The 11,479-nt window shown below is 42.3% G+C and overlaps 1 protein-coding gene across 1 annotated transcript; it reads left to right on the top strand.

Annotated features, from left to right (window-relative positions):
• The first annotated feature begins 1,207 nt into the window (after positions 1-1,207).
• cry2 (cryptochrome circadian regulator 2) lies at positions 1,208-10,701 on the top strand. Its single transcript, XM_028986145.1, has 11 exons — positions 1,208-1,510; positions 2,305-2,413; positions 4,248-4,390; positions 6,690-6,874; positions 7,018-7,106; positions 7,403-7,543; positions 7,731-8,042; positions 8,288-8,439; positions 8,600-8,802; positions 8,885-8,968; positions 9,102-10,701. The coding sequence occupies exons 1-11, from the start codon at positions 1,353-1,355 to the stop codon at positions 9,152-9,154; spliced, it is 1,629 nt and encodes a 542-aa protein (XP_028841978.1). The 5' UTR covers positions 1,208-1,352; the 3' UTR covers positions 9,155-10,701.
• The last annotated feature ends 778 nt before the right edge of the window (positions 10,702-11,479 follow it).

The following is an 11,479-nucleotide window of genomic DNA, read 5'->3' as shown; positions in this document are numbered from 1 at the left end:
CCACCGCGGGAACAACAAAAGTTAGCGCAGCAAACAGATCTGCTGTTGTGGACTGTGGACACGATGGACCTAGATTGGTGGTTGCTTTGGCGATTTTATATTATATTACATGCATTTACCTACTTCTGGTGCGGTCTGCCTGTTGATAACGCGTACCCATGCAGAACAGTGAATTATGGGTAATGTCTGAATGTCGTCAAATATTCACTGTATTCACTTTCGATGTTCCCGCGGCAGCACATCTGACGAATCAGCAGAGATAAAGTTCCCACGTGATTGTGAATGATGAAGATTCACCGACTGATTCGGACCAAAGCAAACGAACTAAGGTGTGAAAACGTGTGACTTTAAATCCATAACCTTAACTAGAGCCCAGTTGTAAAGCAGCACAGCTCCCGCTAGAGCTGGAAATCTTGCTGGGTTCGGGTCCGTCTGGGGGCAGCATCCCTCCAGCCCTACCTGGAGCTGGAGCAGGGGCAGTGGTGGCCTAGCGGTTAAGGAAGTGGCCCCGTAATCAGGTACGCATCAGTGTTGTGAAAAATAAAGGCAGGTTATACTATCATTTTTGTACTGTTCCTATCTAAGCTTGTTCGTGTTTGAAATCTCTCATTTGTTCACAAAATTCCTCTCCTATTGATATTCAGATAGTTCTGAATATAGGACTGGTCGTGTGATTTTTGTACTGTTCCTGTACTGTGGTAATATGTCCTTGTTTCTAATATGTACCTAAAATGGAAAATTGGTTTCTGTTGAATTTATGGATCTCTCATCCTTTCCACTCCCACAGGTTACAGATGTGATCTGAGAAACATGAAGTTGGGTCTTGACTCTTATCACCAGATTTGTGTAGTTTTCCACACACCTTCCAGTAGGTGGAAGTAGAATTCTCGTGTTTGACTTTAAGTTAAAAATAAATTGGATTTAAACCAAACCATTTTATTAAATTAATCCACTGAACAGCACACGCACGTTCCGCTTCTTTTTTCATGTTTTTTTTTTCCTGCAAGGAGATCAAACGAAGAAATCGAAAACGACGACAGAAATACTAAACGGGAACTATCCAGATCTCACAAAAAAAGTAAACGTGACAAAGACGGAGCTCCACGTGCGAAGTAACCAATCGCCGCCAGGCTGAGTGCGTAACCTCGCGTAAATACTCCCGGCACGTGACGTCTTCCTGGCCAATGGGAGACGAGGACGGGAGGAAAACCGTGACGTCGCTTGTCGCCGGCCCACAGCTCCCGAACGTGTGCGCGTCGCGAACGTGGCTGGGCGAGAGGGAAAGGAGCCGAGACGCAGCCGTGCGACCGTCCCGCGGACAGGGCTGTATGATGTCGGACTAGGGGAGCGCCATGGTGGTTAATTCGGTGCACTGGTTTCGGAAGGGGCTGCGGCTTCACGATAATCCGGCTTTGCAGGAGGCGCTGAATGGCGCGGACACTGTGCGCTGTGTTTATATTCTGGACCCGTGGTTTGCTGGATCGGCTAATGTGGGAATAAATCGATGGAGGTCTGGTTCCTAAGCATACGTTGTGTTTGTTACTCATTTAAAACGCATTTTAGATTAACTCATTAAGCCACCGTCTTGTTTTTATTTATAATTTTACTCCGTGTTTACAGATTAGTTAGCTACCTAGCATGCTAGTTGATAATATAATTCCAACTAAAAAAAGATTTTGCCTTGAACTGCCTACGAAACTACTAAAAAAGCCCTTGTTAATGTTAATCCTCAGGAGACACGGGTCTAAATTAAACCATTTATTAACGTTAAAAAATGCATCTTGCTTTGTTTATTCGCACTGAAACCTAGCTTGCTTGTTAGCCGAGACTGTTTACTTACGTAACAAGCGCCAGTCTGAATCAGAGTTTATACGAGAATTAACACACGCTGCCGTTTTCTGTTCAGGATAGAAATAGCATGTAAATAGGTGGGTTAGGAAACTGCAAATGCCCTGCTTGAATGAAAAGGGTCTTCGGTCTGAGCCCGAGGGTCACCGCAGGCCACGCATGGCGTGCGTGCCAAAACTTTTACAAGTCAAAGATTTATGGTCCTTTCACTTATTTGTTAAGGAATCCTGTCTAAGTGTCCCCGAGATGAACGTTCTGGCCACTTGATCCTTTCCCGATCCTATGCTGGTGACTGAAAACAAGTGGTTGAAGAGTTTAAAACAGAATCCATAACAAGCCCAGTTGCCACTGAAATAACCTTTTTTGTGATATGTATGACCTGGATGACTGAGAACCTTCGCAGATATTATAAAACAGATTTAACAGCGCTGCCTTCACCTGACCTCTGACCCTCAGGTTCTTGTTGGAGTCTTTGACCGACCTGGACACCAGTCTCAGGCAACTAAATTCAAGGCTCTTTGTGGTGCGAGGTCAGCCAGCAGAGGTGTTCCCCCGACTGTTCAAGGTTCGTACCAAATTTTCTGTATTATTTTGAGTGTAAACTCACCAGCCACATTATTAGATACACCCGATCAATTGCTTGTTAGCAGAAATATAGCCAATCAGCCAATCAAATGGTAGCAACTCAAACGTGGTGAAGACATTTTGAAGGTCCTACTGAGCATCAGGATGGGGAAGAAAGTGGATTTAAGTGACTTTGCTATAGTTGTTGCCAGGCAGGTTTGTCTGAAAAACCGCTGTTTTACTGGGCTTTTCGCATACAACCGTCTAATGGGTTTGCAGAGAAAGAGAGAAAATATCCAGTGAGCGGCAGTTGTTGGTGTCAGAGGAGAACGGGCAGACTGTAAATGCAAAAATTCACTTGTTTACAACCAAGGTATGCGGAATATTATATGTATACTCACTCAGAAGCATTGAAACAGACAGGCAGACGCCAGGCACAGTATACCTGAGTGCTGCTGTTGACCATCAGCTACAAGGTCCGACTGGTTTCTCCAGTGGGCTCCACAGTCACCAGATCTCAGTCCAATAGAGTACATTTGGGGTGTGGAGGAATGGGGGTTTTGCATCATGGATTTGCAGCCGACATATCTGCTGCAACTGCATGATGCTGTCATGTCACCCTAAAATAAAGGTTACCTGCTACCTGCCTGCTTGTTAGGGGAACTCTCTGCACTGGAGGAAGACTTTTTCCACAGGCTGAAATGCACAATCCCCACAATCACACCAAATGGCCGATGTTGTAAGTGGGATGTAAATTTTGAACGGGAGCCAATATAGAGGACGAAATATGAGTCAGACCATTTGTGTGAGCAGGTTAGAAGCCAGGGAGAGGCAAACAGGTAAAATGTGAGTTGCAGTAGTCTTAACTGTGATTATGACTCTCTGTGTTCAATTCAGAAGGTCTTAAAATCAGCCACCAGCCATGAGCAGTGAACAGAATCAGGAGTGACTCAGCTAATTTTAATGTAGTGACTAGCGGATCAGAGCTTTGGAAGAAAGTTATCTTACCCTCGGTAGGTCAGAGACTGTTGGCACATGGGTTTCCTGTGGAGTTGTGTAAGGGTCCTGATTTCAGTCCCATTCATCAGATGACAAAGTGGGGTCCCGGTTATGTCGGTGACTTATGTGCCCAAGTTCTTCTTGTTGGAAAAGGGAAGATGCTGAAATAATGTTGTGTAAGTACATATGATTCATCCATTATTCTTAAGAGAACACTGGACGTCTTGGAGCATGGGTGACTCTCCTACTATTTGCAAAGGTCCACTTTTCTTGGCCAGAGTTTAGATGTCCTGAGAATTGTAAAAGGAATGCTTATTATTTTGATTAAATATATAAACTGCAAGCACTTGAATACCCCATGATTATTTTGGCCGTTGTTTTTTTTGTAGAGGGTTGCTATAACAAGGGGAAAAACGTTGGTACAATGCACTAAAGATTAACGGATATATATAGGGTGGCAGTAGCCTAGAGGGTAATACACTCGCCTATGAACCAGAGGACCCAGGTTCAAATCCCACTTACTACCATTGTGTCCCTGAGCAAGACTATTAACCCGAAGTGTCTCCAGGGGGGACTGTCCCTGTAACTACTGATTGTAAGTCACTCTGGATAAGGGCGTCTCATAAATGCTGTAAATGTAAATATATTTAACTAAAGCGTGTGCACGTAATGTGCATATTGTACATGCATGCTTTATTAATTGCAATGATTATTAGGTTATTACTCGACATGACCAAGCATATGGAATATAATAAAAGAATCAAAAATATAAGTTGTCAAATATGAAGCAAAAACATTTCCATCTAAGATGTAATGTATCACTTTCTTTCTTTAAGGAGTGGAACATCACACGCCTTACATTTGAGTATGATTCTGAGCCTTATGGGAAGGAGAGGGATGGTGCCATCATCAAGATGGCACAGGAGTTTGGAGTGGAGACGGTGGTGCGGAATTCCCATACGCTCTACAACCTGGACAGGTGAACCTGCAGTCAAAGCCACAGTCTTCTACTTCACTTGTATATTTCCTCTCACACATCAACGTGGTAGTAACCTAGTGGGTAAGACACTCACCTATGAACCAGGTTTAAACCTCACTTACTACAATTGTGTCCCTGAGCAAGACACTTAACTTTGAGTGTCTCCAGGGGGGGACTGTCCCTGTAACTACTGACTGTAAGTCGCTCTGGATAAGGCCGTCGGATAAATGGTGTAAATGTAAATTCGAGAGTCTAGGGGGATGGTTCTTGCTGAAGCAGGTTAAGAGAACTGTTAGCAGTGTAGTCTTTATTAAATTGTAGTCTTCTCTACGCTTGTTATGATGCAAGAGAGCAGTAATTAGACCAATACAGTCATTTTTGGTTGCTCAGTAGCATCAGTGGTTCCAATTTGTTGTTTAGCCAGTCAGTGTCCTGCCAGAGATGCAACCCAAATTCACAGCCCATAACAACCAGTCCAATGCATTTGTCACTAAGCCATTTCCATAAACAATTCGGCTCTATGCAATATAGACAGACACTCATCTTGTATTATGTTGTAGTCTGACATATGGGCTCCCTGTATAGTTGTATAAGAGTCCTGATTTCAGTCCCATTCATAAGATTGGTAAGGGTGTAAGGGTGCCTTGTTAAATCGGAGGCAATGGTTTCTTTGTGTACTAGGACTGTTCATGTAACCGCATGTAATTTGTCCATTATTCTGAAATAATACCTATTAGATGACTGCTGAAATCATTTGGATAATCTACTGCATCACTTCTGTTGACAGTAAACTCTTTTTACATTGAATATACCTTTGAGCCTTATTGGATATTAATGATGTAATCTCTAATTTTCAAGTTGATAGGTAATGTATGTAATTACTAAATATTAATGTAAGTACAGGTCTTGAAATTGAAATAATTTGTTACTAGACAACATAGTATATCAGAATTGAGATACAGATGAAATAGACAAAAACATAAGTAGAAATTGAAGGTTTCAATATTTTAGAAAGAATAATAACTGTTTATTGTAATTATTAAGGTAATTTGTGTAAGGAGTCCTTTTTTGGTACATAACAGGAATTGTAACATGGAAGTATTAGGAAAAGCAGTGTCTCATATATCATAAGGACAGATTTGGAGACTGAAAGCACTGGTTTAATGCCTAAATCAGGTGGTGAACTGGTTCATTTAATGCTGAATGCCCGGCTAAGTAATCAGTTACTAATATTTCTGCAGTGTAAGGATGTTGTGCGTTCACTCATGTGAATTACAGCTCATAACTCTTAAAAAATATACATTTAGTGCTTGAAATGCTTTGGTAGAAACAAATCAGCTGGTGCTCACGATTAGATAAAGATCGCGGATGCCCGCTTGTACACCCACACGTCAAAGTTTATTATCAGTATGAAAAATGTGTGCATGGGCATGGGCGTTATCAGCTGTGTGCCGCTCACTGGTGCTGCCACATTGTGGCAGCGCAGTGCAGCTGCAGGTCACACTGCAGAACATGTGCCCACGGGAGCGGAGGGGGCAGATCGTCAGCAGTGTAGGAGTGACGACATGAGCGTGTGGTAGGGTAGAGTCATTCAAAGAGACACAGCTGCGCACACGTACGTGAGTGTCCAATCAGGAGTGCAGAACAGATGGCATACACTCGGCGGTTGTATAAGATGGGAAGGGGTGTAACTGTGCATGTGGTCACGGTCTTGATGAACGAACAGGTCTAAAGTATTAACAATTCAGCTATTTGGTTTGTATACATTTAAAGGTGTGTGTGATGGTACAAAAATGTTACTATAAATCACTTTTTTTTTTTTTTTAGAACAGTTTAAACGTATAATTTCTGCATGCCAGCATTTCAATAGATTATGACTAGACTAGAGGAAGAATCATTCTATTTTTCTATATTGGGTTGATGCGAACCAGAAGGCCACAAAGTCACTGGTTCAAACCCCACTTACTTCTATTGTGTCTTTGAGCAAGACATTTGAACCTGAGTGTCTCCAGGGGGACTGTCCTGCTCTGGTTAAGGATTTCTGATAAATGTAAATGTGTTGTTTCACTCCTTCTCATGATCAAATTTTTGAAGCACATCACGTATCCCTAACACAAAACTGTATTGATTATTTCAAACTAAATGCATTTGTGCTTTCACATGTGTTGTATCTGATACTGTATCAAATAACCGATTCTAAATAATTTTGCGATATACAGAATGGCTCCTATGAACATTGTTACCCTCACCCTCGTTTGGTTCTCTTATAACTGAGGTCCACTCTGAACTTATACAACAGGATCATTGAGATGAACAACAACAGTCCACCGCTCACCTTCAAACGTTTCCAGGCCATACTGAACCGGCTAGAGTTGCCCAGGAAACCACTGCCGGCCATTACAAGGGAGCAGATGGACAGCTGCCGTACCAAGATCGCAGACAACCACGACGAGCACTACAGTGTGCCCTCTCTGGAGGAGCTGGGTTGGTGCTCGATTGTCTTATATATGGGTTTTTTACAGTGGGGCTGGGGGTGGGGTCAAATATCAAATATCTTGTTCTGGAGCTCATGTTCGCCAACTTCACGTGCAGCGTTTTTTTTTTTTTTTTTTTCCTCTTTCTTACAGGATTTAAGAATGTAGACCAGACACCAGCTGTCTGGAAGGGTGGTGAGACTGAGGCTATGGACCGGCTCAATAAGCACTTAGACAGGAAGGTGGGTTGAACTCCCCACATTTTCTTCCCCCTGAAACGCCCGTGGTTTCATTCATCTTCATGTCGCGTTCTAGCAAACAGCATTTATTTGGCTGAATGTAAGAAATCGGATGCCTTTATAAGGCCATGAAATGTCTGCCTATCATAAACTCCTCATCTTTTAACAAGCCTGGAGTCAGCAGAAAGAGGCCATGCACTAGATCAGTTACCTTTTTATAGGCAATTTTGGCCTTATGTACTCCAAATGCTTGTTTTAATTATGGAGGTTTTATGCCCCTGGTTATTTATTTATTTTAGGCTTGGGTGGCTAATTTTGAGCGTCCACGAATATCTGTATCTTCACTGATGGCCAGTCCCACAGGGCTTAGTCCCTACCTCCGGTTCGGCTGCTTGTCATGTCGAGTGTTCTACTACAGCCTACGGGAACTGTACATGAAGGTACGTGGCCTATTCTGACCTTGAACTTTAGCTCCGTATTGAAATTTCGGAGAGTGTACTGTATATACTGGACAATGCTTTCGTGTTTGTTCGTTTGATGAGGGTTTCAGTTGTTCAATTGTTTTGTGTGTGTGTCTGTGTGTAATATTATTAATTGATCTGCCCCAACTCCCACCCCCTTCCTCAGTTACGTAAGCGGTGCAGTCCCCCACTGTCACTTTTTGGGCAGCTGCTGTGGCGGGAGTTTTTCTACACTGCGGCCACCAACAACCCCAACTTTGATCGCATGGAGAGCAACCCCATCTGCGTGCAGATCCCTTGGGACCACAACCCCGAGGCGCTGGCCAAGTGGGCGGAAGGCCGGACCGGCTTTCCCTGGATTGACGCCATCATGACCCAGCTGAGACAGGAAGGGTGGATCCATCACCTGGCGCGGCACGCGGTCGCCTGCTTCCTGACCCGAGGGGACCTGTGGATCAGCTGGGAGAGTGGCATGAAGGTAACTTGAAACCTTGGAGTCAAATTTTTTTTACCTTTTTTACATTAACAACACTGAGATTTGTGGCAGAAGTATTAAACAAAACGTTTCTAACATTTACCAAAAATGAAGCGAAATTACTGAATTGAGAAAGTCATGAGAAAAGTGGAAATTCTATTTATGATTTATGTAAACATTTCTTTTTTAATTACTTTGACCACGTAAGTTTGTTGCATACAGTATTTGTGTGACTGCGTTATGCTCAGGTGTTCGAGGAGCTGCTGCTGGATGCCGATTGGAGCGTTAATGCTGGTAGCTGGATGTGGCTGTCCTGCAGCGCGTTCTTCCAGCAGTTTTTCCACTGCTACTGTCCCGTGGGCTTTGGCCGGAGAACGGACCCCAGCGGGGACTACATCAGGTACATCGTTCCTGTATTTATTTCTATTTTCATTATTAGGGAGATCTAGTTGACAATGTCCTGTGTACCATGCTGAGTATGACATCCAATTGTCTGAAAGTAAAGGATATGGCATCATGATGGTCATTTTAAAATAAAGGTTTGGCTTTTTCATTTCCAGGAGGTACATTCCAAAGCTAAAGGACTATCCCAACCGATACATTTATGAACCATGGAATGCCCCAGAATCTGTGCAGAAGGCAGCCAACTGCGTGGTGGGGGTAGACTATCCTAAACCCATGATTAACCACGCTGAAAGCAGTCGGCTCAACATTGAACGGATGAAGCAGGTCTACCAGCAGCTCTCACACTACAGAGGACTGAGTGAGTGTTGCATCCGTGGTGCACACCTATCCCTCGTTGATTTAAGCAGGATGATATCAGTTTCTCTGTCCGTTTCTTTCAGGTCTGCTAGCCTCTGTGCCAACCATACAGGAGGAGGCAGAGCCGCCCATGTCAGACGACTCGCAGGCCAGTGGCAGTGCCTCAGGTGAGACGAGACAACGTCTTGAAAATGTGTCTCACTGTTGTGGGATCTCTTCATAATCTAATTTAGAGATTATGTGTAAAAAAAAAAAAAAAAGCCAGACTGAAATTATCTTTATTCTTTCTTTTGCCTTAAGATTCCGGTAAGGTTGGCTGGGATCCATCTGAAGAACAGGAGAGGCAAACCTGAACATGAAAGGGAGGAGTCTGTCGCGGAGGAACCTCCACAGCTAAAGGAATAGGCGCATGTTATCCTCTGCCCATGATGTCATGTCCTGCAGTTTGTTTAGTCAGAAGACAGAAAGATGCCTTAGGCGTGGCGCTCATGATAACGAGTTGCAAGTACAGGAAAACTACTGCACCATAGTCTATAATGTTTTAGACCATTTAGTAAGTCTCATGCTTGTAACTGTTTTAAACATTCCTAAATCTGCTTCTGTTTTCTTACATCACACGAACATGTTAAGATTGTGGAATTAACTTGCACTTTTCTCTGTTTACTTGCATACTGCGTTTTGCATCTGTTTTGTGATAAAACACCCTAGTTCAGTTGTCCAGATCAGATAACAGGTACAGGTTAGTTAGACGGGGTAAAGGACATTATTATAACTACAGTCCGTGACCTCAGCTACTACTTTTCTTAACTTAACCCGCGCAGTTACGGCCTCATGCATCAAACCTGTGTATGTTCAACAGTGTTAGGATCATCTTTAGATTACTCACATAGATAATGGCGTGTAAAGGATTTAGCAGGGGGTTCATTTTTATTCTGGACTGTGGTACACAACATTTTACTACTTGGTGACCTGGTTGTTATTAATTATATGCTGCGATTAGATTAAGATAAAATACATAAATACACCATTGTTGTGTAAATAATTTTATATATATTATATGCACTAGGTTGCAAAGATCAGGAAAATCTTCAAATGCCATGTAGTAGTAACTATCTAATAATTGTCAGTTATACGTTGATTGTGCATTCTGGAGAATGCAATTTTTTTGCACTTTTCCCTGCTAATAGTAATAAAACAATACAGATAACTATCCACAGTAACAGCAGGCATAGTACAAGCTTATGCTCAGTCTATTTCATCCTACAGATTTGCTGAAGACCAGCTCATAATTTTCTCATTTGCTGATATTTGAAATGTACATATGCTTGATGCATGAGGATCCCGTTCGCTGTTTATACTATCAAGGCTTATATTTCTATGTCTGCTGAATTTGGAATTTCCATTTGGCTCATGAAACAGCTAAGTGGATATGCATGTAAGAAATGTAAGGAATCTTTTCTAATTACATCTCACATATATAAGGAAGTCAGGTTGCAGCCCTCTAATGAAGATTGTAATTAGATCTTTGTCTCAGCTGTAATAAATATATTGAAATAATAGGGGGCAATTCAATAATGGTGACTAAAGCAATTTATGTTCATACAGATTGTCCATTCATAGCATCAACCAAAAATTTTACATTCCATACCAAGGTGTTTATATACACAACAGTTCCTTTTGAGAATCATGGATTTTTTTTTTTTTTTTTTGGAGGGGGGGTGACATTGTACAAAAGAGTTTATTTTCATTAAATACATTGATAGTATTTGTAACTGAGAATGGGTGGGTAATAATTTATTACAGCCACCAGACTACATGTCTGTCAACATTTGAGAGAGTTCTGTTGAGGTATTGTAGAAAACAATATGTTGAATAAAATCTGGAGAATACCCGAAAAAAACTGTTGTTTGGTATCTTTCCAATTCAAACTGGTGTAACTAAGTAAAGTTGACAGAATTTAAAGTACATTTTAATTCAAGTTGAAATATGTGCTAGACCACTGTGTTAAATATCAGTTTAATTGTATGTCTGCTAATGATTTAAGAGTAACACTCAAGCAGGACTGATACAACCCTTTCCCATTCCATCTTATCTTCCTTTCCGATTACAATCCATGGGTTAGAAGTATTTCAAAGAGAAAGGCAGGAAGGCACAAACGCCCAAGGAAAGTCATGACACCATCTGAATTGGGTGGTAGTAGCCTAGTGGGTAACACACTCGCCTATGAACCAGAAGACCCAGGTTCAAATCCCGCTTACTACCATTGTGTCCCTGAGCAAGACACTAAACCCTAAGTTGCTCCAGGGGGGGACTGTCCCCTGTAACTACTGATTGTAAGTCGGTCTGGATAATAGTGTCTGATAAATGCTGTAAATGTCAAACTGTTCCAAAAGCTAAACCAGGAGTAAACCTTAATCTGAATTCCATCAGTCCTTACAAAGCAATCCTGCCACTTTCTGCAAATTAATATCACTTGCTTGAGTCCCAATAATGGCGTCTCATGGTGGGTGGAAGGCAAGCTTGTGCAAGAGCGCGGCAGCCGATTGAAGATACTGATGGCACAGGTTACGGGAGAGGTTTTTAAACTGCTGAAGGTTCCAGTCAGTGCTGCTGAGGAGCTGAGCCCAAACTGGAATTGCTCTTTCACATATGGCTGGTATGACCGTTCTTGTGCTGAT

This window comes from Denticeps clupeoides, chromosome 7, assembly GCF_900700375.1.
Source record: "Denticeps clupeoides chromosome 7, fDenClu1.1, whole genome shotgun sequence".
NCBI classification, from domain to species: Eukaryota; Metazoa; Chordata; class Actinopteri; order Clupeiformes; family Denticipitidae; genus Denticeps; species Denticeps clupeoides.
This window is presented reverse-complemented; position numbering and strand designations above follow the sequence as displayed.